The sequence below is a fragment of the Carex rostrata genome, chromosome 24 (assembly GCF_964058835.1).
Source record: "Carex rostrata chromosome 24, lpCarRost1.2, whole genome shotgun sequence".
Classification (NCBI taxonomy): Eukaryota; Viridiplantae; Streptophyta; class Magnoliopsida; order Poales; family Cyperaceae; genus Carex; species Carex rostrata.
This window is the reverse complement of record NC_135941.1, coordinates 5,352,593-5,379,531: the sequence shown is the minus strand read 5'-3', so window position 1 is coordinate 5,379,531 and position 26,939 is coordinate 5,352,593. Positions and strand designations below refer to the sequence as shown.

General features: G+C 33.8%; 1 protein-coding gene and 1 long non-coding RNA gene across 2 annotated transcripts; both read left to right on the top strand.

Annotated features, from left to right (window-relative positions):
• The first annotated feature begins 2,781 nt into the window (after positions 1-2,781).
• Positions 2,782-3,580, top strand: LOC144575741 (uncharacterized). The gene is made up of 2 exons (XR_013518515.1): positions 2,782-3,089; positions 3,245-3,580. It is a non-coding gene; the product is annotated as an uncharacterized LOC144575741 (long non-coding RNA).
• A 6,363-nt stretch (positions 3,581-9,943) lies between these two features.
• On the top strand, positions 9,944-12,553 carry LOC144575291 (F-box protein At4g09920-like). The gene is made up of 4 exons (XM_078325382.1): positions 9,944-10,639; positions 10,730-10,888; positions 11,379-11,438; positions 12,356-12,553. The coding sequence occupies exons 1-4, from the start codon at positions 9,944-9,946 to the stop codon at positions 12,551-12,553; spliced, it is 1,113 nt and encodes a 370-aa protein (XP_078181508.1).
• The last annotated feature ends 14,386 nt before the right edge of the window (positions 12,554-26,939 follow it).

Genomic DNA, 26,939 nt, shown 5'->3' with positions numbered 1-26,939 from the left:
CTGCCAATAAAAACTTTGCAATTAATTTCTATAGACTTCATAAATAATTCCCTTTTAGTTTGACATCTCTCTGGCTTTCATTTTAGAGAGCGGATGGCAGATTGCCAGATTCTGAACATATATTTAAGTATACTATCACAGAAGCTGTAATTGGTTATATAAGTTATGAAATTAAATCTAAATGCTCATGAAAGAAGATAAAAAAAAATATAAATCCAAGTCATATTAACAACTAATTTTTGTATGATAATGACAATTAATACAATAATCATTATAATAAAAAAGTTATATTGAGTTTAGATCGACAGTGTATCAAATTTAATTAGTTTAATTTTAAAATGCATTGAACCTTTACTAGTACTTGAACGGCCACCCACAAGAAGGCTCTGACCTTGATGGGAGCCTTTAATTTTCATAGTTTTTTTTTTTTGTAAATCTGACATGTTACCCCTTTGTTATGAATCATTGCGTAGGCTAGCTACTACAACAAAGTAGACACTTTTTGCGAGGAAAAAAATGATTTTATGATGGTCGTCCGTCGCAAAAAGAAAAAGTTAAACAATGAGAGTAGTCCGTTGCAAAAAGTCATTTTTTTATTCCCGCGCGCTAAAGCACCAGTAAATGCTCCTCCTGCCCCGGATGAACCTAGCACGTGTAGAACTGTACCACAAGCTCTGAATGAAAAAGGATCGTGTGGCCACAGCCGCAATGAAGAAGTAATTAAAATAGGCATGCCTGGCAGTTGTACTAACCATTATCCATGTATAGCAGATCAAGATTTAACTATTTAAGTTTCATAGAACTGTATTCCTTGTTTTAGCCAGTAGGAAACTCTCATATGGTTCCTCGTGTATCATACAAAGTTTACAGTTTAATTACACTTGTGGACCTTCATGCTTGATTCGAAAAAAAAACACTGAGTCTTTACTTCCTTTATTTCTCTTCACTAATGACTTGATTGAAATAATCCTCTAATCCTGATAAATAAATCACATACTCCTGACCTTCGTGATTGGTACCAAAATACTGTTAATTCTAGACTGATTCATACTGATACCTTGTGTACCACTACAGCAGAATAGTTTATCAGCGACCGGTATCAGAGACCGATGTTGACGCCGGTCGCTGATACTCATTATACCCCTAAAAAATAGAAAAAAAAAAATCTGCGACGACCAGCCTTTTTAACAACCGGTATCAGCGACCGGCGCTATCCACTGAAATTTTTTTTTTTAAAATCGGTGAAATTTTTCGCTGAAAAAAAAAGGCGCCAGCGCCTATGCTCTTCTTCTCCGCCAAAACCCTTCTCCTCCGCAAAAAAAAAAAAAGCGCCAGCGCTGATACGAAATCGATCGTCAAAACCCTTTTAACTGGATCGCCAAAACCTGAAACTTCTCTCTTCTCAAAAATCGTTCGCTGAAATCGATCGCCAAAAAAGATGCCTCTTCCACTTCCCTTGCGATTGCGACTCGCCATTAGAGATGGCATCTCTTCCACTTCTCTATCTTTTTCTCTTCCTTCACCTCTCGCTTCCCTCCATGGGAGTCTCCAAGTGGGTCCTTCTCCGATCTTTGGACGACGGTGGACGAGACGCCAACTATTGCACAACACAGTTCTGCTACAGAAGATCAAGAATCCCAAGATGGCAATCCAACGAATTAAATTCTATAATCTGTATTACTCCTTTGATTTAGCATTAGCTGTATTTGCATTTATCATTCCTTTGATTTTAGCATTAGCTGTATTTTGGATTTTAGCTCTATATATACAATTGTGCACGCCTCTGTATAATCATCAAAAACAGAAATAATAAAATACATTTCCATCTTCTTCTTATCTCCTTTTAATTTAAATTATATGGTATCAGAGCCTAACAATGGCAGAAATTCCTTCTTCTACACCTCCTCCTCCTCCTCCTCCTCCCGTCATTGAACCCTTAATCTCCATCTTCCCTCCTATCTCTACTAAACTCAACACCTCCAATTACCTCACATGGAAATCACAACTTCTCCCTATCATTCATGGTTACAACTTAACCAAATACATCACTACTTCTCCACCTTCTCCTACACTTACCACTGCTACTGGCACCACTGTTGACAACCCGGCTTACCTGCCTTGGACTCGCCAGGACCAGATGCTCCTTGGCTGGTTACGCTCTTCACTTATCGAAACAGTCCAGGGTCAGGTCCTCTCCAGTGCAACCTCCTTCGATCTTTGGACAAGTCTCCAGCGCTCCTTCTCCTCTTCTTCTAGAGCTAAACTTACAGATTTGCGCCGCCAACTCCAAACAACCACTAAAGGCTCTCTGTCCTGTTTCGATTTTCTTCAGAAATTGCGCCGTATTGCCGACGAGCTTTCATTTATTGGCCACCCGGTTCCAGAAGATGACTTGATTCAAGCTGTTCTCACCGGACTTCCCGCTGAATACAACAACTTCAACTTAACAGTCACCACCGCTTTTAATGACCATCTGACTTTTGCCGATCTTCAAGGTATGCTTCTCACTCATGAAGCTCGTCTTCTCTCCCAGTCAGCCACCCCATCTCTTCCTTCTGCCGCTAACCCATCAGCCTTGATTGCTACTAATACACGTTATTCCAAACCCAATAACAACAGACCCAATAACAACAAATACTACCAAAATCACAAAGCCCTTCTTCCCACTCCAACCAACCAGCAGCCCACTTATAATACCAACCAGCCCACTTATAATACCAACCAACGGCCCAGTTATCAACCTCAATCTTCCTACTAGCCCAGACCTACTTTCAATCCGAATTGGTCTCAATCTTCTCAACCTAGGCCGTCAGAACCAAAACCAACCTGTCAGATCTGTTCTAAGGTCGGTCATGTGGCGCGTTTCTGCTGGCACCGCTTCGATGCTGATCCTGAATACAAACCAAGACCCACCTTTCAAGCTTATTCGGCTCAACCGACTGCTCCACAGTCCTTGGATTGGGTTTTGGACTCCGGTGCTACAAATCATGTCACGAGTGATTTGAATAATCTCTCAACTTTCTACAACTATGGTGGTACCGACAACCTACAACTTGGAAATGGCTCCGGTCTTCCAATTGCTCATATTGGTTCCTCTTCTCTTCTTATTTCAAATCATTCTCTAATTCTTTGTGATATACTACATGTTCCATCATTTACAAAAAATTTATTGAGTATCTCTAAACTTTTACTCGATAATCCTCATCTAATACTCGCTTTTTCTTCTAATTCTTGTCAATTGAAGGACCTCCGCACCAAGACAACAATCCTCCAAATTCCTTCTTCTAGTGGTCTCTACACAATTTCGTTGCCTTCTCCAACTCAATCACCTCAAGCACTTCTCGGTTTGCGAGCTTCGGCCACTACTTGGCACGCTCGTTTAGGTCATCCATCTCATGCTACCACCTTGCAAATTTTAAATTCTCAATCTCTACCTTGTAGTTCTAATAAACTTGAACTTTGTCATGATTGTTGCATGGCTAAGTCGCATCATTTACCTTTCTCTCATTCTTTATCTACTACTTCTTCTCCTCTAGAATTGATACATTCGGATGTTTGGGGTCCATCCCCAATTGAGTCATCTAATGGTTTTCGCTACTATATTATTTTTGTGGATGATTTTTCAAGATTCACTTGGATTTATTTTATGACTCACAAAAGCGAGGTTCCAAAAATTTTTGCCTCATTCAAATGTCAAGTTGAGAACCTTCTAAACACCACAATTAAAACCCTTCGTACCGATGGCGGTACCGAATATAAACCCATTCATTCCCAATTTCCACAAATAATACATCAAACAACTTGCCCATACACTCCCCAACAAAATGGAATATCCGAACGAAAACATCGCCACATAATTGAACTTGCCCTTGCCTCTATGTCTCACGCTTCAATTCCTCATAAATTTTGGGATGAAATTTTTTCGAGCACAATTTACCTAATTAATCGCCTACCCTCCAACAACAATATACCTTACACCACCCTTTTCAATAAATTACCCGATTACTCTCTTTTACGAGTTCTTGGTTGCCTTTGTTTCCCTTACACTAGAGACTACAACCAACACAAATTAAAACTTAGAGCACTACCTTGTATTTTTCTTGGTTATGCTCTTGCGCAAAAGGGATATAGATGTCTACATTTACCCACAAATAAAATTTATATATCTCGGAATGTCCAGTTTGATGAACAAAATTTCCCCTTTGCAACAACACCACTGGAGCAACCTCCTCTACCAACAGATGCAATTTCGGCCCACCCTTTCTTTCTTACTTCTCAGCCGAACCCTTCTCAGCCCAATAATATATCAACACAGCCCACTCTCATAACAGCCCCTTCTACTCAACCTGAGCCGATCCCTACACCCCAGCCTACTAATATCATTTCTGGGCCGAACCCTCACCCTACACCTCATATATCCGAACCAATTCCCTCAACTCTACCCAATATGGCTTCCCCATGCACAGCCGAACCACTTACTGTTTCCCCTCCTTCAGAAACCACTACTCATCAACCAACCCCAACTCATCCAATGGTCACTAGAACTAGAGATAACACCCGTCGGCCTAGAACCTTTCCAAACCATGTAGCATACACTACAACTCTTGATGCCGAACCATCTACCTTCAAGCAAGCCAATACTGATCCTAAGTGGCGCAGTGCTATGGCTCAAGAAATCAATGCCCTCGCTCAAAATCATACTTGGACACTTGTTCCCTATGATCCTCAAATGAATGTAGTCGGATGTAAGTGGGTTTTTAAAGTAAAGCGCAAATCTGATGGCACTATCGAGCGCTACAAGGCCCGTCTTGTAGCCAAGGGGTTTCACCAACATGAAGGAATCGATTATCTTGAGACTTTTAGCCCTGTAGTTCGACCTACCACCATTCGCTTAATTATCTCTCTTGCGGTTTCTTCTCATTGGCAAATTCAACAATTAGATGTCCAAAACGCATTTCTGCATGGAGACTTAGCCGAAACCGTATACATGACACAACCCCCGGGCTTTACAGATCCATCTAAACCAAACCATGTTTGTCATCTCAACAAATCTCTCTATGGGCTAAAACAATCACCACGTGCCTGGTTTCACAAACTAACCGCAGCTCTTCTTCAATTCGGATTTCATGCATCTCAATATGACCCTTCCCTCTTTTTATCTTTTGCAAATGGCCACACAACAATACTACTTGTTTATGTGGATGACATTCTTATCACCGGCAGTGACCCTACCATAGTTCAATCATGTATTTCTCATCTCCAAACTCACTTTGCAATAAAAACCCTTGGTAATCTTCATTACTTTTTGGGAATTGAAGTTACTTCACATGGTCCTGACCTGCACCTTGCCCAGCCGAAATATATTCACTCACTCCTTCAAAGAACTAACATGTTTCACTGTAAACCTTGTAACACCCCAATGATTGCCGGAACCCCTTTATCTGCCTCCGATGGCTCCCCCTTTGAGGACCCTCAATTGTATCGCAGTGTCGTTGGGGCCCTTCAATATGCGACACTCACAAGGCCTGACATTTCCTTTGCAGTAAATCGCGTATCCCAATTCATGCATAACCCTACCATCACTCACTGGGTAGCCGTTAAAAGGATCTTGCGCTATCTACAAGGAACCATCACTCATGGCCTAACCATTCGTGCCTCTAACACTTTACAACTCAATGCATACTCTGATGCTGACTGGGCAGGTTGCCCGGATGATCGCCGTTCCACTACTGGATTTTGCATATTTTTAGGTCCCAACCTGATTTCATGGAGTGCTAAGAAACAACCGACCGTATCACGCTCTAGCACTGAAGCTGAATATCGCAGTCTTGCTCTCACATGCACCGAAATTTTGTGGCTCCAGTACCTTCTTCGTGAGCTACAAGTCTCATTACCTCAACCACCCACCCTCTGGTGCGATAACATAGGTGCTACATTTCTTGCCGCAAATCCCATGTTTCATGCCCGCACGAAGCATGTAGAAATTGACTACCACTTTGTTCGAGAAAGAATTGCTTCCAAAGAGCTTTCGGTTTGTTTCGTGTGCTCTAACGATCAACTTGCAGACTTCTTCACAAAATCCCTACACTCTCCTAGATTTCGATCTCTCTGCACCAAGCTCACTGTGGCTCCTGCCTCATTGGCTTGTGGGGGGGGGTATTGCACAACACAGTTCTGCTACAGAAGATCAAGAATCCCAAGATGGCAATCCAACGAATTAAATTCTATAATCTGTATTACTCCTTTGATTTAGCATTAGCTGTATTTGCATTTATCATTCCTTTGATTTTAGCATTAGCTGTATTTTGGATTTTAGCTCTATATATACAATTGTGCACGCCTCTGTATAATCATCAAAAACAGAAATAATAAAATACATTTCCATCTTCTTCTTATCTCCTTTTAATTTAAATTATACCAACGCAGCTGTGTACCTCAACAGCACGAATTTTGATGATGTGCTCAAGAGCTCCCCCACTACCTATGCCATCGTCGAGTTCTTCACTCACTGGATTGCTTCTATGTGCAAGGTTTTTCTTCTCAAATTTCTTAATTTTGGGACCAATTTTAGTTTGATTTGGGTTTCTAAACAACTAGGTTTGGAGAAGCGACATAAGAACATGTGCATACAGTAGCGGTCTGTAATTGTGTATGGTTAATTGTTTGTTTGTTTCAATTTTAGTGAAATGGAGAAATATTGAGTAAATTAAGTAAAAGCAAATCCAAATTGAGGCATTCAACTGTGAGTCGGTATATGTGAAATCGATTTATTTGAGAATGATTGGTTAAATGGTGTAGATAATTAAATGTTAACTTTTATTCAATTTACCAGTACATACACTGGTAACAACTTGATTTTCTATTCTGCTATAGAAGAAAATGATATATCTTAGTGTTATGTCATGAAGGTCTAATAATGATATAACTTGATTTTTACCAGTACATACACTGGTAACATACACTTTTAATATAATGGTTCACATTTTTTCTTCTTCTCTTAGGTCTTTAATAGGAATATCAAGATCTGGGCAAGTGACTCTTGCTGATTGAAATATCTGATGCTAGTAAGTTGAACTTCTCATGCATGTGACATATTGCAAATTTTAATTCTGATTTTGTATTAGCAATTTGACCATTTTGGATTTGATACTTTATAAGCAATTTAACCTTTTTGGCTATTTTGTAGGCAAACAAGCTGGGAAAGCTTGACGGTGCTCCGCAATATGATATGGATGTTGAGCTAAATGGATTGATATTTTCTGTGGTGTGCTTGCTGAATTTTCTGACAGCCGGAGACGAGGTGAGCACCTTGGTGCCGGCCGACTCTTGCTGCCCTTTTTGCATTTGGAGCCTTTCTCGGGTAATTTCAAGCACCTCCCTTTTTTCTTGATTGATTGTTGCTCGAGATGTGATAAATTGTGAGTTGTTGTGATGAATTGGGGTATTGATCGATTGAGTGCGGGTTGTTGATTTTCCCGGCTTGATTAGGCTCATTTATAAGAGTGTTATAGGTTTATGACATTAGGCTCATTTATAAGATTAAGTTTGAACTTTAGTTTATTATGTAAAGGACTGTCTTACCAATAACATTGTACCTGCAAAGTGCAATTTTACTTAATTTATTTTTTATTCTTTAGTGCTTATTTGCTGCCCAGTTGCATAACTGATGCTTAATCAAAATTTAGACTTGGTAAGTCCCTGCCTCTAATTGTGCCAATTGCAAAAGCCCCCCTAATTGTTTCTTTATTTTGCAATTTCAGTCGAACCAAATACAAACATAAAATCTCTCACTTGTCAAGATGAGGAATTCATGCGAATCTTTTATGAACAAGAGATACAAGAAGTCTTTCAATTCCCCATTAAAATTCAGGTATGCTATGCTTCACCTTTAATTTATATCCTTTCATGGATCATATTGCATAAATTTAGCTAATTATGTCCTTCTTGTAGGCCATTACATTAATATATTTCAAGAGATTCTACTTGCAGTGGTCGGTCATGCAACATCACCCTAAAAGTATCATGTAAGCTAATATATGGTTTATTTATTTATTACATTAGGCTCAAACCCTTTACAAATCGTGTCATGTAGAAAACTCAAGCCCTTTAAATTTCATGTCGTGTAGAAAACTCAAATCCTTTACAAATCATGTCATGTAGAAAACTCAAACCCTTTACAAATCTTTCAATTCTTGCATATTCCATCTATAAGAGTGTAATAGGTCATGTCGTGTAAAAAATTGGTCGCAGAAAACAAATCAGCGACCGGGTGACGTCATTCAGCGACCGGTGACGTCATCGATTAAGTATCTGCGACAATGCTTTCAGCGACCGGAGTATCAGCGACCGGAATCAGCTTTCTGCGACTGGAACAACTATCTGCGACCGGCGACGTGACTATCAGAGACCGGAAAACCGGTCTCTGATAGCCTTTTGTGCTGTAGTGTGTATCGATTATTCTATTAATTAATATCGGGTGTTGCAACGTGTTGTGGTTCTTGTTGTTCATTCTATAGAATTCATAATGGGATACTTGGAAATTTGAGTCTCTGGGTTAACAAAATTAACAAATCTAAGTGAAGGAGAAATGAAATACATGAGGGATATAATTGGAAATATAAAATTTGAAGTGTGTGAATTAACTATAAGGATAAATAAGAAAGAATTAGAAGAGTTGATAGGTAAATATAATATATTGAAGTCTCGAAGGATAAATAAAAAATTTAGCAAGTATCAAATATTGTAATACAAAAAGTTTAATATAAGCACCAATAAGTGTTGTTTGAAGCGTTGAATCAGAGAAGCTTATTATAGTGTTATTTGTGATTCTAGTAAATAATAAATTATTTTTTTATAAATTTGTAAAATTTAGAAATTCCTAAAAATAATTTATATTCTTTTAAATTGGTTATACTCTTATAATTTTCTCTATTTTTTCATATTTTATTTTGTAACTTTCTTAAACTATTAATCAATATAATTTTGTGTAACTTTCAAAAATATGTTGTTGAATTAAAAATAAAATAATTTATTAAAATAGGAACTGAAATAAATATAATTTGAAACATAACTTAAATAACAAATTCTAAGTTAAGAAATTACTTAATAACAATCTCAAATCATATAAAAACAGTTTTAAACCGGTTCAACTAAAAATAACTAACGCCTCTTAAATAGCCTCCATATTTACCTCCATTAAATAAGGCCGAAGATCTTAAATAGCCTTCAGATGTAATTTAGGTCAACAGATCTTTGCAGAGTAATTAAACTAGATTGATTAATTACAGGTAATACTTGATAACTTTCACCTTCTTTTCTTTCAATGGTTGATTGTTAGCTAAAATCTTCTATATATTATTTCTTTCTTTTATCAGGTTCTACTATCTCTTTTTAACTTTTGGTTTCTCGTTCCAAAACCCTAACTGAAAAAAAAAACAAAAAAAAAAAACCATTGAGTTTATTATCCCTACTTACCACGCAGAGGATTTCAAGGTATATGTGAAAGATTGAATTGGTTACTCTCTTCGATTTGTTTAGGTAGGTCTCTCCCCTCTCGTGTATATGTGCCATTTAATTACTGATCATAAAATAACTTCTTTTGTACTTTAGTAAATGGTAATTAAAGTTAGTGTAGACATGATAGCTAAGGTAACTCGTCATTTTAATTGGAACAAAATTATATTATGGATCCTTTGTTTTTTTTTTCTTATTTGGAAATTGTGGTTGACAAAGGTGGGAAGCTGAATCACTGTTGTACTTTTAATAATTGAGATATGTAGTTTTTTTTATATATAATTTAAATATGTTCATCTTAATTCTTGAAATTGATAAGCGATTAACCCTCTGCAACTCATTAAAGTTCGTTGTTTTATGTACTGCAAAAAACAGGGGTGCTTGAATATATATATATATATATTTTTTTTTTTTTTTGTGAAGGGGAAAGATGATGAATATCAAGGCACATGGTAGTGAGGAGAATGACATCATTGATAGAATCAGTAGCTTGCCTGATGATGTTCTCACGCATATTTTATCATTTCTTAGTACAAGAAATGCCGTACAAACATGCATCTTGTCAAAAAGATGGATAAATACGTGGGCTTTTGTGCCCGATATGGAATTTGATATTAAAGAGTTTGGGTTGCCAAAGTTTATTGATGATAATATCGCTGTAGAATCTGTGACCAAATTTGAACTACTTGTGAAAAATGCGTTGGACAAACGAGAGATATCTCATGTTAAAAGATTTCGACTTTGGTTGGATTACAAGGTTTTTTGGCCTCGCACTCAAGCTATTTTCGATTGTATTGGTGATGTGATGAAGTTGAGACCTCGAGAGTGCTTAGTCGAAATGGGTTCGTCTGAAAATTTGAATTTAAACAATGATCTCATTTTCACTCGTGCATCACTAATATATCTCCAGCTATGGATCTTTACAAAATTGATTAATCCTTTGGTAGCTCTAGAACTCAACTCAGTAAACCTTCCTTGCCTTAAATCTCTTGTGCTTTTTGGTGTTACAATTAATGATAACTCTTTCAAGACGCTTTTATTGGGTTGTCCCTTGCTTGAAGAGTTAACACTAAAACATTGTGATATCGGCATCATTGAGATATGTTCTAACACTTTGAAGAAGTTAGTTCTTCGTATTTGTTATTTTTGTGTAAGGAGATTACATATTTCCACGCCTAATCTTCTATATTTGGATATTTATGTCTTCTATATGAAGGAAATTATGTTACTAAATATGTCATCGTTAATTGATGCGTCCATCTATAATCTTCGTTGGTATGATGAGGATAAGTATGTTACTAGAGGACCCAAGCTTATTCAGAGTCTTTCGAATGTCAAAAGCTTACGGCTTCAATTCGTTTGCCTCAAGGGAGAGGTACTTTCTATTTTTAAAATATTGGAAACAAAAATCTGCATTGCTTTTACTTTTGCATATGCTATTTGTTGGCCTTATTTTAGATACTTCGGAATTAACGAAACCCTGCTACTGCTGTTATATATATGCACTCTATTGTTTATCCAAGTCCGATACATATATATATATATATACCTATATTGTTTACTAGGACATTTATTACTAACTCGCAGCCTACAAGGGCTTTTCCCATGCTACAACAAAATTAAAATATCATCAGTTAAATTGATTAGTTCTTGATGTTATCTCCATAAATACACAATGATTTTTGTTTACAATTGTAATTCGGATACAAACAAAATACTTTAGTGAACATGATATTTGTTTGTGGTTCTTGCAGGGAAACATGTCCTATAACTATAATAAGCATATAAAGTAATTAGCTTTATAATTTTTCTTTTTTGTATTTTCTTTGGAACTTAGTTTTTATTTCAGGCTTTAATGAAAATAGGTACAAAAGAAGGATTTTTCTAATTGCCCAGTCTTCATCAACTTGCAGCACCTTGAACTTGTGAGTTGGGGTAGTTTCTTTGTCTTTGATCTCACAACATTTTTCATCCATCACTCCCCTAAACTACAAGAGTTCACCTTAAAAAACAAAGATGATGTAATCTCTCTATCTCTCTCTCTCTTTTGAAAACTAATTAATCTTTCTCTATCGGTACTTGTTAGTTTTTCATGCCTCAATTAAGAGAGAAACAAAACCAAAGTCAATTAACGAAATGGTAGAAAATCCAAATTAATCTAATAAAAAAAATGAGAAGCTTCAAATATATATATATATATGGTCAATTAGGTAATCCTATAAATGGACTAATTAGAAAGTTAACAATATAGTAGTAAAGTCCGTATAATATCATATGCTATTCATATTGATTCCTTGTAGAATGATATATGATCAATAAAACATATATATGTAACTTATTTTATATCATGAGGAGGGATCAAGTTACAACACTTGAAAGTTACAACAAAGTTACAACATCATTTTTTTTCATTTTCAAAGTCCAAATCGTCGATCCAAACCGTTAGATATTCAATCTATATTAAAATGTGCTTGCAGACCAAATTTTACATTTTTTGAAATTTTTTTGCTATTTATTAAGATGGGTACAAAATCGCTGTTTTTATTAAAATTCTGCACCATTAAAAACAGCAATTTTGTACCCATCTTAATAAATAGCAAAAAAATTTCAAAAAATGTAAAATTTGGTCTGCAAGCACATTTTAATATAGATTGAATATCTAACGGTTTGGATCGACGATTTGGACTTTGAAAATGAAAAAAAATGATGTTGTAACTTTGTTGTAACTTTCAAGTGTTGTAACTTGATCCCTCCTCTTATATCATATGCTATTCATATTGATTCCTTGTAGAATGATATATGATCAATGAAACATATGTAACTTATTTTATTACCATTGAAGGTATTGGAGATGGAACTTTTAGACGAGGAGACAACTACGGAAGAACCGAGAGATACATTAGTCCAGCGGGAGTTTCTTAAGACAGTTAGAATTGTAGGATATAAAACTGATGATGGATTTGTTGATCAGCTAATCAACAAGTTGCTTGTCCATGTTAAGATCATTGGTAATATTATTATTGATCTAGAAGATATATAGTTGTCCATGGGAACTTGGAGGAGATTTTATATATGACTCAGTTGTATTAATATCATCTAATGTGTAATTAATATGTTGTGGGTGTATGCATGACTCAGTTGAAATTAATAATATTGTGCATCTAAAGAGATGGAAATGCTGAAATCCTCAGTAGCTTCAAAGATTTAAGTGAAACGGGGACGGGGCAGAGCAAAGAAAGAAGGATTTGTAATGTTAAACAGATACATAATAATTCAAATTGGAGCCCTAAATGTTATCCAAAACGAGAATGTTAAAACTTGGGCCCAAATAAAACAATAGTTCTAACTCCTAAGTATAACGGTTCCATATTATTAAAGAGAAAAGCTTTGGCCCAAAATTGAATGGCAGTCTAAAAGCCCAAGACCATTCTTACAGGCCTATTATTTAAAGACCATTATTTTACGGGCTGTTCGTCAGCCCTAAATCTTCCAACGCATGGCCTATAAACAAGGAGAAAATATCCAGATGGCCTATAAAAACCGATTTTTTTTAATTTTTTTTATTTACCATCTTTAAGGGGGGAAAAAAAAAACCATTAAACCCTATTTTCTGAAAAAAATCCATATTTGCACAAGGCAGTTTCAAACTGCAGTCCTGAAAAAATGTGAATTTTTTTCAAAAATTAAGGTTAAATGGTTTATTTTTCTTAAAGATGGTAACTAAAAGAAATTCGGCTGTAAACATACACCTTCTATATTCATTTGATATGTTAAAAATTATTGTTATTAGAAATTTTAAATGTTCTCAATTATTAAGGTATAGTGTGTTTCATTTATTAGTCAATTCGAAAATTTTTATTTAACCCTTATAAAACTATATGTTACAACTACCAATTTTAAAAATAGATGAGATAATACCTGTATAATTTTAGTTCTATATATTTTAAGTACTATTTTTAAAATATCAAATATAGATATTAAGCATTAAATACTATTTTTATCAAGTACTAACACTATATGTTGTGAGGGCACAAAACCGGGTGAAGATTTTTAACATGATAATTTTTAATTCCATGTAGTGCGCAAATAATAAAGTCAAAATAACATTACATATACCGCATAAATTAAATTTGGCTATGTCAAAATGTTTAATTACCACGCAAAACCTACGGCGCCACATCAGCATTGCATGGCACTTTCTCTAGTTTCAACCTGTTTTTATCCGTTTGGACCAAATAACGCAAGAATCCACGCAATATAAACCAATTAATTGGTCAGCTTTACGACCAAACCAAAATTATTGATCTTTCAATTATACACATTAAGTCGCTATCCTTGCATAATAAGACTTCCAGAGGATAATGCTTCTCTATCCTTTTCAATGATGTTTTTATGCTTCTGCGGGAAGTATTCTGCGAATTCTTTTTAAAAACCATAAATAAAAAAATAAATTTTATCAAACCAACTTGATTACTTTGTTTTTTTACAAAAAACATAAGAACCGAGATGCAATTTTGGTCCCCTTTTTTTTGGACTGAATTGTCATTTTGGTCCCAACCGTTTTCACATATTTAAAAAAAAACAAGTTGAAAAATTGTCAAAATATCTAGGACCTGATTGCCATTTTGGTTCAAAAAAAAAAACTTCGGGACCGAAATGACATTTCAGTTCTTATGATTTTTATATATAAAAAAAAGTAATCATGTTGGTTTCATAAAAGTCATTTTTTAATTATGGTTTATAAAAAAAAATCGTATCCTGTTGTATTTCGTACACCATTTGTTTTTAATGAAATCGTACACTATTAATATCAAGGTTCTAAACAGCAATTATAGCGTTATAGTTTTTAAGGTTCAAAAAACCTATAACTAACTATTTAGAATCATTATAAAAGAAAAGCGGTTAATAGCGTTATAGTTTTTGAGATTCGAAAAAAACTATTGCGTAGCTATAGCTAGCTATTTAGAACCCTGATTAATATTATCAATTCAAAATTGTACCAATCCTGTACCAGTTGGTCCGAAATAGTGCATTTCATTGGAATTTGTTTTAGATGTATGAAAATAATACTAATTAAAACTAATTAGTTATTATTAAATTTTTAATGCAATATAAACATATATTTCTTTTTTCCCAAATAGCATTGAATTAGCTATCATGCTTTCATGCATATCTAATGATGTTTTTACAAAAATAGTTAATTAGTATTTTTTTTTTATTTAACACTAGTTTGATTTTTGAATCACAATAGAAATAACATTTGCATTGCACAAAAATAACATGTATCAACAACCAGATTTATTATAATTATAGGAGATGTGCATAGAAGATCTGGGCTATTGATGACGTATGTCATGGCGTACAATAACAACCAAACAATGATACAAATAATGCGGTACAAATTTTAATTGCTGATTTCTTTGTTGTTAGCGCTGTCTGTTCGAAGTTCGAACCATATTGTATTAGTGCAGTTCGACACGGCTACTCAAAGCTAAATGAGTCTTTTTTTTGTTTTTTTAGTCGCTTAATTTTATCGAGTACCGATTTTAGTGCAGATTAAGATAACCCTCTTTAATTTCTTTTTGTCTGAATCTTAATCTTTTGCTCCTTTTTTAAGGCACCTCCCCCTTTCAATGACGGAACCAGGAATGATAAGTAGGGAGGGCTTAACTAATTTCTTTCAGAATATCAGTAGGGGAGGGGGGGGGGGGGGGGGGGGATATATTAAAAACAAATTGGTCTTTCATTTAAATAAGATTAATATATACTTGATTTTGCAAGATTAATACATGCTTGATTTTGCAAGACGTGTTTCATATAAATCTGTTGATTGATAGGGGGGCCAGGGTCTAGGCTGACTCAGGCCTTGGTTCCGCCCTGGCCCGTTTTCTTTAGCTTTCTTTAGTTATTTTAATTCCTTGTTTCTTCCTTTAGCTTACCGAACAATCTTTTCATAGCACGGATTAATATTTAATCCTCCTTAGCACAGGTTAATATTAGAATTTAGGAAGCTTTTGAGTTCAGAGTCTTATTCTAAACATCTATTGAGACAACTTCAATTGAAAAAAAAAAAAAATTGACGCAATTTTATTATATCTTTGTAACTTTTGGAGTATTTGAAGATTTCAAGACAATGAGTTACTTATAAGAGCTACTTTTTCTTTGGACCACTGTTAAATGGTGAATAATTTTATGATCTTATCTTTTGATAATACTTTTATACTAAGATGTTAAAAATATCATCTTTTGTCCATTTATAAATGCTGAACATGGAGATTAAATTTACTGTACTCGTAACATTTTACTTGAAAATCATGTGTAAGTATAATTTTTTTTTAAATAAATTAGAAATAATTGGCCCAATTCTCTCTTACTGAATCCACCATTCGAAGCGAATTAAAGAATACATTGTTACCTGTGGTGACATCTCGAAAATAATTCAGCAAGATTTTTTTTAGTTGAAAGCCCGTAGGCAATTGCATTGATCAAATGATTTACAAAGTAGCTATTACATAGGTTTCTTTTGTTTAAATTAAAAAACATTAAAACCTATACATTGAGCTACTTGTACAATCATCTAATTTTGCTATGTCAGAAAATAAAAGATACGTAAAATCAGAGAATATGAATTGGTTTATTTGCGCCCAAATAACAAGTAGGCGGGCCTTCCGATTTTCTTCTCTGAGAAAATAGACACATCAGTAATTTCTTTGAGTTGCATAGCTCGCGGACTACGCCGCGTCGAGCCCTTCCTTAAGGACCAAACGTCTTCTTCTTTTCAAATTCGACGCTACCCAGAGGAATTTACAGCCAAGAGGCACTGAATCAAACTGGATCGAGACAGTCATCACTCAGAGAGGAGGAAGAAGAGGGCACTAAATCAAACCAAATCAGGACAGTCACTACTCAGCCGAGATGGCATTGAATCAAACCGAAACCGAGAAGTGAATCAATTGGACCAGGATAGTCACCACTCAGAGAGGAGGAAGAAGAAGAAATGATACAACTCGTCATCAGCAACAACCAAAAAACACATATCTTATTCACATATAGATATAGTAGTGGAGCAACTGGTCACAAATCGACTCTCAAACCTCCTTCGTTTTCAACTTCAAATCACATTTTTTTCTCATGTGCGGAGCTTACTAGGAGGAGCGGAGTTTTCAAGAGACAGATGTTTTTTTTTTTAATCCAGTGATTTACAAAGTAGCTATTACATAGGTTTCTTTTGTTTAAATTAAAAAACATTAAAACATATACATTAAACTACTTGTACAATCATCTAATTTGCTGTGTCAGAATATAAAAGATACGTGAAGTCAGAGAATGCGAATTGGTCTATTCGCGTCCAAATAGCAAGTAGGTGGGCCTTCCGATTTTTTCCTCTGAGAAAGTAGACACGGCAGTAATTTCTTCGAGTTGCATAGCTCGCGGACTACTCCGCGTCGAGCCCTTCCTTAAGGACAAAACATCTTCTTCTTTCCGAATTCGACGTTGCCCAGAGAAATTCACAGCCGAGAGACACTGAATCAAACCAGACCGGGACAGTCATCACTCAGAGAGGAGGAAGAAGAGGGCATTGAATCAAACCGAATCAGGACAGTCACCACTCAGCAGAGATGACACTGAATCAAACCGGAATCCGAAAGTAAATCAACCGAACTAGGACAGTCACCACTCAGAGAGGAGAAAGAAGAAGAAAGAGAGAAAGAATGAGAAGAAAGAAAAGGAATGAGACAACTTGTCATTAGCAATAATCAAAAAGCACATATCTTATTATAGTAGTAACTACGGGATGCTTTTTTTCTCCTGTGCGGCAAGATTTGAAATTCATGATTTGTGTATAGTACGACTAAACCGGAAATAGCTTGTTTTATAATGCAAAAAAATATCAAAATTTTAATTTTTTTGTAAAGCTGTAAATTCTTTTTCTAAATTTTATTTCTAATATTCAATAATTAATGTGTTTGTTGGTGAAATTAAATAGACAAAAAAAAAATTGGACGGATCTAAAAAAAATGATACAAAGTATAATACGTGTAATACTATGTGCACACAATATTTGTACGGTGTAAAATCAGAGCGTGTTTAAGCTCACTAAATCTCTTGATAAGCTTAATTTTAAAATTTATTGAATTGATTTCAAACGACGAATTAAAATCAGTCTACTTTCACTTCTGATGTGTTTACTTGCATACACAATTTATAATTTTTTGAATTAATTTAATTAGTATCAAATCAAGGTAAAAAACGTCAGAAATGAATGCATTAGATTTATTTATAAACATTCTTCTTTTACCACTAATTTTAGATTAAATTAATTCGAAAATTTATAAATTTTGCATATAAATACATACTCATGAAGTAGATCAATTTCAACAATTCAATTTTGTCATTTGAGCTAAGCCTATATGTTTTGAATTTTAAACTTATCAGGGGCGGAGTCAGACTTTTAGACTATTGGGATCAAATACATATGAGGGTCAATTATATAATTTTTTCTGCATAAAATAGAGATCAATTTTACAGTATTATATTATTTTACTCTAAATTATATAAAAAGTTATACATAAATAAAAAAAAAAAAAAATGGATGTCAATTGATCTCATTCTTCCTTTTTCCCTTGGCGTCTCAAACTTACTATGGAATCTCATGAGCTTAAGAACATCTTAGTTCGACTCTGTGTATACGTACTAGTTATCAATAATAATAATAAATCAATAAAAGTATATGCCATCTTTTATGTATTATTAAGTATTAATTTTTGTATGGTCGCTAGCTCAGCCTTTCACAGTGAATAGTGATGCGTAGCCGAGTCTTTGGAGACTCGAAACATTTTACTTCACTTTTTAGGTAAAGCAAATTAGGATGCATACATTATTTCATCTTTCGTTGCAGTTTCGTTTTCTCACTTAATTATTTTATTTATTTATTAAGTGTGCAGACATTTCCGCCTAACTTTTACCAATTCAAAGCTGTATAGATAAGTTATTGTTCTCAGCCCACAGAATTATTAATTGTAATGATGTCCAATAATCAAACAAAAAGAAATAACGCATGAATCATGATGTTGGTTCTTTTATATTCCGGACTACTTCATTTGATTCATCTTGTTTTTTATTTCATCATCAAACATCAATCATTTGAATTCATCTTCTTCTTTTTTAAAGGCTTGGTAGGTATGGTAAATCATTTAAATTTATCAAACAAAGAGTAAGAAAGCCAATTCATGTAACAGTCTGTGGAGATGGAATCAGACTTTTGAACTATGAGAATCAAACGTGAACGGAATCAATCATATAAAATATTTGTACTACAAATGAGAATCAATTTTAAAATATCCATAGTATTTTACTCTAAACTATATAGAATATCATGTATAATTATAAAAAAAAATTAAAAATAAATGGTGATCAATTGACTTCATTACTTGACTGTGTCTCTACATTACGAGTCTGTATAAACTCATATACCGGACTGAGTACAATACTTCCAGTCTGGTCGAAAGTATATATGATGCTTATTGAGATTTGGGGTCTGCATTTTGAGATTTGTGCCAAAACTGAAGACTCGGATTAATTACATTGTACTCGGTACAGGATAGGAAGGTCTGTAATGGAACAAGATCTGCTGCTCTTCAAAATTCCTACTATCTCTGCTCTTCTCTCTTCTCTTTCTCTCTTCTATTTTTTTCAAGAGAGAAAAGTGGACAGTAGCACCCTGCTATTTTTCTTAAAATGCAGTAGATTTGGATCCTTGGCTCAACATCCAATTTGTAGTGAAGTCTGAATCCTTTGCATTACCTTATGCAATGACGGAATCAGATTTTTAAATTATAGAGGTCAAATATGAATAGGTTCATTTGTATAAAATTGTAATATTACGAATAAAAATCCATTTAACACTGCTTATAACATTTTCTTTTAAACTATATAAAAATTACATATAAACAGAAGAAAATTGAAAAAAAAATGGGGTCGACCTCATATGCTATTAGATGAAGTATATATTAAATAAAAGGACCAAATATTCTCTTTGTATTATTATCGTAAGGATAAACATATAAAAAAAATTAAAATTTGAAACTTTAATTTTATTCCGTTTATAAATGTGTTTTAACTTTACTCCACATAATATTACCTTAAATAATTTCTGTTTGGTATATTAAATTGACTTAAATAGCCTTCAATATTTAAATTACTATACTATTTTGCTTAGATAACATCCTTTGATTCTCTGCCAAAAAAAGCAACATGAAAATATCCTTTGAATGTATAACAAGTTACCGAGTAAATAAATTAACAGAGAGGTTGGCATCACATTCGAACCTCACTTTGATGTATGCATATGAATACAAAATTAAGATACATAAAATACAAGTTGGCAACTGGAATTTGATTGGGCATATACCTGTGTCAGAACGAAGGAAATTCATACCACCCATAAGTTAACTAAAATTTTGAGTTCGGATTTTTTTTAGGAATTGGATTTTGTTCTTTGGACAAAATCTCATTCAAAGTCGGATCTTATCGTTTAATTTGCTTCAAAATTTATGCTAACAAATTTGAAACTTAATAACTCTAAATGGCTCTGTAAATCTGAATCATCTATGCAAATTTTAACACAGATCGGACGGTTTACAACTGACTTTGGATGGGATTTTGTCCAAAGCTCTTTGGACAAAAGCTCCACCTTTTTTTAACACAAATATCAAATTGACTGGAATTCTAATCGGATGGTTAGAATCTAAATTCAAAATTTATATTACTTCAAAGGATCCAAACTCAACAGAAAGTAACCATGTGGACCTCTCAATGGCATTCTCTTACCTGTTTATCCGATCTATACGATCTATATTGTATTTGATAAGATGAGTATGAATAATTTTTTTTTCTGTTGAGTTCATTAGATATCGATAAGAATAAAGTTATTTTGTTAACATAATGGATAAGAATATAAAAATATTTCTATCTGACCTGTTTTGTACCTGTTGACACCCTACATGTGGTCTTCTTATAGTTTAATTAAGAATAAATAGAGTAGAATTAGGGTATTCTTAAGCTCACCAAGTACCTTTGTAAGCTTAACTTAAAATTTATCGAATTTGCTTCAAACGACGAATCCAAACTGTTAATATCGGTTTACTTTATGTGTGTTGCATTTACATTTTAAATTTATAAAATTTCGAATTAAGTTAGTCTTAAGTCAAATAGTCAACAAATAAAAAATAAACGCATTAAAATTAACTTATAAACTAATTTTTATTAGCTTCTTAACTTTATACTAAATTAACTTGAAAATTTATAAATTTTACATGTAAACGCATCACTCGTGAAGTAGATTAGGTTTGTTTTACATGTAAACTAATTTTTGATTCGTCATTTAAAACCAACTTGATAGGTTTTTGAATCAAGCTCAGAAAAAACTTGGTGAGCTTAAGAACACACTAATTCTACTAGAATAAATAAATTAAAAACCCGTTTTATCCAAAGCGGCTTGTTTTGCCACGCCAATTAATGAACGTATACTATACTTCATCACACAGGTGCAATTAAAAATTAATACATTATTTACATTATTATATAAACATAATTAACAATAAATTATGTACTGTAATATAATTCATTGACTGAACGATTCAAAGCGAAGATTGACACCTTTTTTCTTTCCTTCTCTGAACCAAGAATTCTCCATTTAGCACTTAAATCGATTGTAGAATATTGCAATTGGTGCTTGAGATAAAGACTTCTTTGTCCAACCAATGTTAGATAGCTTCAAAATAATATTAAAATATTAATTTGGATGTTATGATATCATATTTATAGGATGAACTGGATCAATTCTGATATAGAAATAAGGGGGAATTTCATGTATACCCCTTAAAAACTTTAAAATTGTGTATTTCTCTCTCTAAATTTTAAAATTACGTATTCCCCCTCTAAACTTTAAAAACTCACAAATTTATCCATTTTATTGTCTTTTATATTAAAATACCTATTTTACCCTTAATTTAAAGCACAAAACACCCATCATACTTAATTTTGAATCACGAAGGGTTCCTCTACCATTCGAACTGCTTTAATATATGCATGCGCTAGATCAGCACAAATCTTGAAGTGAACAAGTACAGATCTTGAAGCGATGTGCACATATCTTAATGTGGTGTGCGTGGATCATAATTGCTTTAAGATTTGCACGCTCTAGATTAGCACAAATCTTGAAGAGAACATGCACGTATATTGAAGCAACATGGACATATCTTAATGTGATACGCACGGATTGGACGGTAGATGAACTCTTTAGATTTAAATTTGAGTCCAATGGGCATTTTATGATTTTAATAAAGAGTAAAATGTGTATTTTATAAATTTAGAATGAGTTTTAATATAAAAGCCATAAAATGGATAAATTTGTGAGTTTTTGACGTTTAGAGGGGGAATAGGTAATTTCAAAATTTAGAAGGCAAAATACGTAATTTTGAAGTTTTTGAGGGGTGTACGTGAAATTCCTCCTAGAAATAAATATAGCAGGTCAGTAACAACACAAATAGAAAAATGCATGTTGCCAATTATAAGTATTGATATAAAAGAACGAATATACTTGTGTATTATAATTTGTGCATTGTCTTGACTTTTAATGCGATTAAACCGATACGATAATGTCAATAGGTTATATGTACATTTTAGTTTGGATACAACGAGATTTATCATATTTTTACATTATTAAAACAGATTACTAATTATTTTTCTTTTCCTTATCAAATAGTCATGAAGAAAATATATTATACTTTGTGTTTTTCCTACCGCTGTGTATTTTGCCACTTCAATCTGATAGGAAATCTATAAGTGTTAGCTTGTGTTATAATCTACTTGTCTGTTTGACTAGATTTACAAAATATATATAAATTGCATTTTACAGTTTTCCTTCTTGAGACATTGTGCAGGTTCATGACAACTGAAGATTCAATAAATGCACATCAATGATGAATTAATGAATTGCAATATAACATCAAAGATGTAGTCATGAAGCACAAAGCATTGGACAGGAGAAGTATCATCTCAAGATTAAGGACATTTAATATGTAAAATTGGTAAAATAAGCTTGAGAATGACCTAAGTGAGGCCTACCATTGCAACGGACCAGTAACCGTCGCAACGGAATAAATAAATCCTCAGCAGAGTCCGTAACGGTTTAAATCGATTAAAACCATCACCTGACGGTCGGCATTCCAGAGGATTACCGTTGTAGGGACCGTTGCAACGGTCATTTACCGTTGACAATGGAATCCACCGTTGTGCATCGTAATCCACTGTCATGGTCACTGATATCACTTTATTAGACCTATTATTTCGACTTGTTTCCATACAAAAATCTATGTTTTGAACCAACAAATGGTGCCTTTTACATTGAATATCCATATAATGTGGTACTGCTATGTTTTGGTTCTTACTTTGCAGGAATCAGGCGAAAACGGGCAAAATCAGGGAAGTTACTGAAATCTGAGACATCCGATGCGACCCTCATCAGAGCCGATGCGACCCTCATCGATGCGACCCTCATCAGAGTCGATGCGACCCTCATCAGAGTCGATGCAGGTTGCATCAGACCTGATGCAGGTCGCATCGCGAGTTTCCAGAGCAGACAGCAAAGGCCCAGAATTGAAGCACTCATTTTAAAAAGCCTATAAATAGGCCACCCCTGCTACCAGAGAGGGAGTTCCGAAATTTAAAGATTCAAAGCCTCAAGGAGAGAGAAAAGATCAAGAGAGAAGAGAGAGATTGGAGATCGCTTGGAGAAGAAGAGAAGATTGCAAGATCCTCTCCAATCCACCTTGGATCTTTGAGCTTCATCATGATCTGCCTATTCTCTCTCTCTTTTATGCTTTCTTTTGCTATGCTTGAGTAGATCTCTAGTTCTTAGGGTTAGGATGTAGTCTCTAAACCTTGTCTTTGAGTTGAATGATGTTTTGATCTAAGTTTGAACTTGTGTGATTGTTGTTTGAGTATTCATTATTTGCTTGATTGTAATTTCTTGATTGATTCTTGATTGTCTACTGTTAGATGTCTATAGCATCTCTTCTAGTAATTTGGCCTTGATGTATCTTGTAATTGTGATTGAGCATTTGAGGTAGATCTAAGATCAATAGTAGCCGAGAGGTGAAATTTCTATTATCGAAAGGTTGTAGATACCTCTAGTTAACCAGACAATCAATTTAGGTTAGATACCAGTAGGCGAGAGCCACAGGTTGAAGCCTCGCACAAGAAATCAACTTAGATACGAACACATGTCAGCTCTGCTCGAGATCCATGCGACCCGAATCAGAGATGATGCGAGTCGCATCATACGGGTTGCATCAGAGATGATGCGAGTCGCATGATAGGTCCAGAGAAGGCAAAGTTTGGGATGAAACCTGAAACCCTAGGAACGCCTTTTATCATTGTTCAAAACCAAAACCTTTAATTGCTTTCATTTACTGTTAATTGAATTGACACCCGAAATTAGGAAACATAAACAAACCAAACCCAACTTTTCACACTTCTAGTACCTAGCTTGGATAAGTGGTGATTTAGAATCGAATTAAACCGTCCCTGAGGATCGATACCTTAATATACTATACGGATAGGGTTGTGCACTTGCAACCCTAGACGAGAGTAGATTCAAGGTTTAAACTGGTATAGCTTGCTATACCTGAGACTTTGTAGCCTACCTTTGTAAGCGAACAGTCACCTAATCCAAACGTATTTAAATTAACCTACCATTGTAACGGTCCCTATACTGTTGCAATAGTTAGCACCACATAATTCATTTTTTTCAGCTCTCTATAAATAGAAACTATACCAAGGTTTGGAGATTAACTCTAGCCACCTCCAACTTCAATATTTCGAATTCTCAGGTCTAGAGAAAGCCATTGTTGCTTGTGTACTCAAACTTCAATACTCATAATCAATCTCAAGCTTATTCAATAAATACAACAACTTCTAGAGTGATCCTGAGATATCAATCAACTATTTCCTTGAGCCTTGTTGTTCATCTTGCAATTCTTGAGCCCTTTGTTGTTCGGATTGTTTTCTTTGAGCCTTTAATGCCCATGAGCTGATTCTGTGCTCGAGCCGTGTGACTTCCTAGAATATTGTAAGGGCTCACCAATTTCACCTTGTATTCCTTTCTCATTGGGTAAAGAAAGACGCACCATCTCGAAGGTCTCGGGCCCCGGAGACGTAGGCGTTAGTACCGAACTCCGTAAACAACTCTCGTGCCAAGTGTCTCTAAACTCTACTCTTTATTTTATTATTTATTAATCTAGTTTAGAACAAGTTATTATAGTTTCTATCAAAAATAACTATAAGACACACTATGAATGTATAACTTAGATTAAAAATTTAAAAATACTCTATTCACCCCCTCTAAGTGCATTTGAGACCAACAATAAGATACCATCTTCGTATAAAATTCGCATTTTTTAGATATCATGAAAAATTCAGACAGTTCTTTAATTCTAACACAAATTTCAAAATGAATCCCCTATATCAATAATAGGCACCAATTTTCTTTTAGCTTGGCTGAACTAATCCAAACCGTTCTTTTCTCTACAATTTTCTACAGTATATGAAAAATACAGATTCTCTTTATATATTGCCTCTAGAGGTTTGATTTTGCCCGCCTAGGGCATGCCCTGCTCTGCCCGCCCGTACCCCTGTGCCTGGGGTACTCGTGCCCGAGCCCGGGTATAGGTCGGGTACTCGGGTACACGGGTACGGGCAAAAAACGGGCCGGGCACAATTTTTTGGGCAAATACCCGACCATACTCGGACTGACCATATCCGTACCCGACCATATCCGTGCCCGTGCCCGTACCCCTATACCAGTGTACCTTTCTTTTTTTTGAGAAAAAATTCAAAATTCAAAAAAATTTCCCCCCAACCCCTACATTATATATATTGTATATGTATATGTATATCAAATTTTAAAACACTTAATATATTGTACAAAAACCTAAGTTATATATAATTATATGTAAATATATTATATATACATATATTATATTATACATATATTAATTAAATTTATGCAATTTAAAGTAGTTGATTTAAGCAATTGATTTAAGCAACATTGTTTTAAAATAATTAGTAATTGATTTAACCTATTAAAAATAAAATGAACGTTTAGAAAATATATTATCAATTTAAAATGTAAACTAAAAATTTCGAGATATAAATAAATTATGAAATTATATAATTAGAAGGAGAATTTGAAAATAAAATAAAATGACTCGTGTAAAGAAATAAATAAATACATTTGTACTTAGCCGATTAAACATACAAATTTTCGCAAAAATAATTTTTATATATAAGTTACAAATTTTATTTATGTAGGAATTATAAAAATGTGACTTGATAAATTATGTATATATATATACTATTTGATATTGAACTATTCAGATTTTAAAAGTCGAATTATAAACACGTAATAATATTTATACGATACTGTTAAAAAAAATAGAAAAAAAATTGGATGGAGTACATTTTAGAAATTCAGTGTATATTTCAAAGATAATTTAAGGTTTTAAAACTTTACCTTTATGCACAACTATTTTTTAACAAGTTTGGATGGAGTACATTTTAGAATTATTGATCAAGTACTATATATTTGGGACAAAATTGAATTATTTAATATGGAGTCCAGGGACTATATATCAACATGATATTATTTTTGTCAAAAATAAATTTTAACATATTTTTGGATAATTTTAGTAATATATATCTAAAAAATACCGTCAAACGATTACAAAATATTTTCACTCAATTTTATACTCCTAGAGACAAGTAAATTCAAATTATGGTTATGGTGTAAAATTTTGATACTTGCATTATTAATCCAATTAAAAAAAAATGAAAGGATCGGATGCTGTCTTTTATGGCACTAGATAGTCTATATACCCTAATTAATCTTATTTCTTAAACTATGGTTATGATGTTTTTGAGAAAATTGACAAATTGCCGAGTTACATATCCCAATTATATTGGTCATACATGGTTTAAACTAACACATGTGTTTTGTTTCCTGCAAGTCTAATTTTTTGTTTTATTTTTTATTAAAGATAATTAGGATACATCTTAATTGTAAGTACATCAAGTAGTAGATATATTAGCACACATACACTAAGAATAATAGTCATTAATGCATTTATAGGTATTCCTATCTACATTCTAATAAGTAAACTGATGAAAACATCATTATATATCCTAAATAAAAAAAACTAACATATACAGATATACTTATCTTAAGTTGAAATTTTATTATTGAATATAATTTTACCACTAAAATCCATCCATTTATTTATCTTAAGTTGAAATTTTATTATTGAATAAGTAACTTTTATTTTTTAATCTATTGCTTTAAAATAATTCATAATTATTTTTAAAGT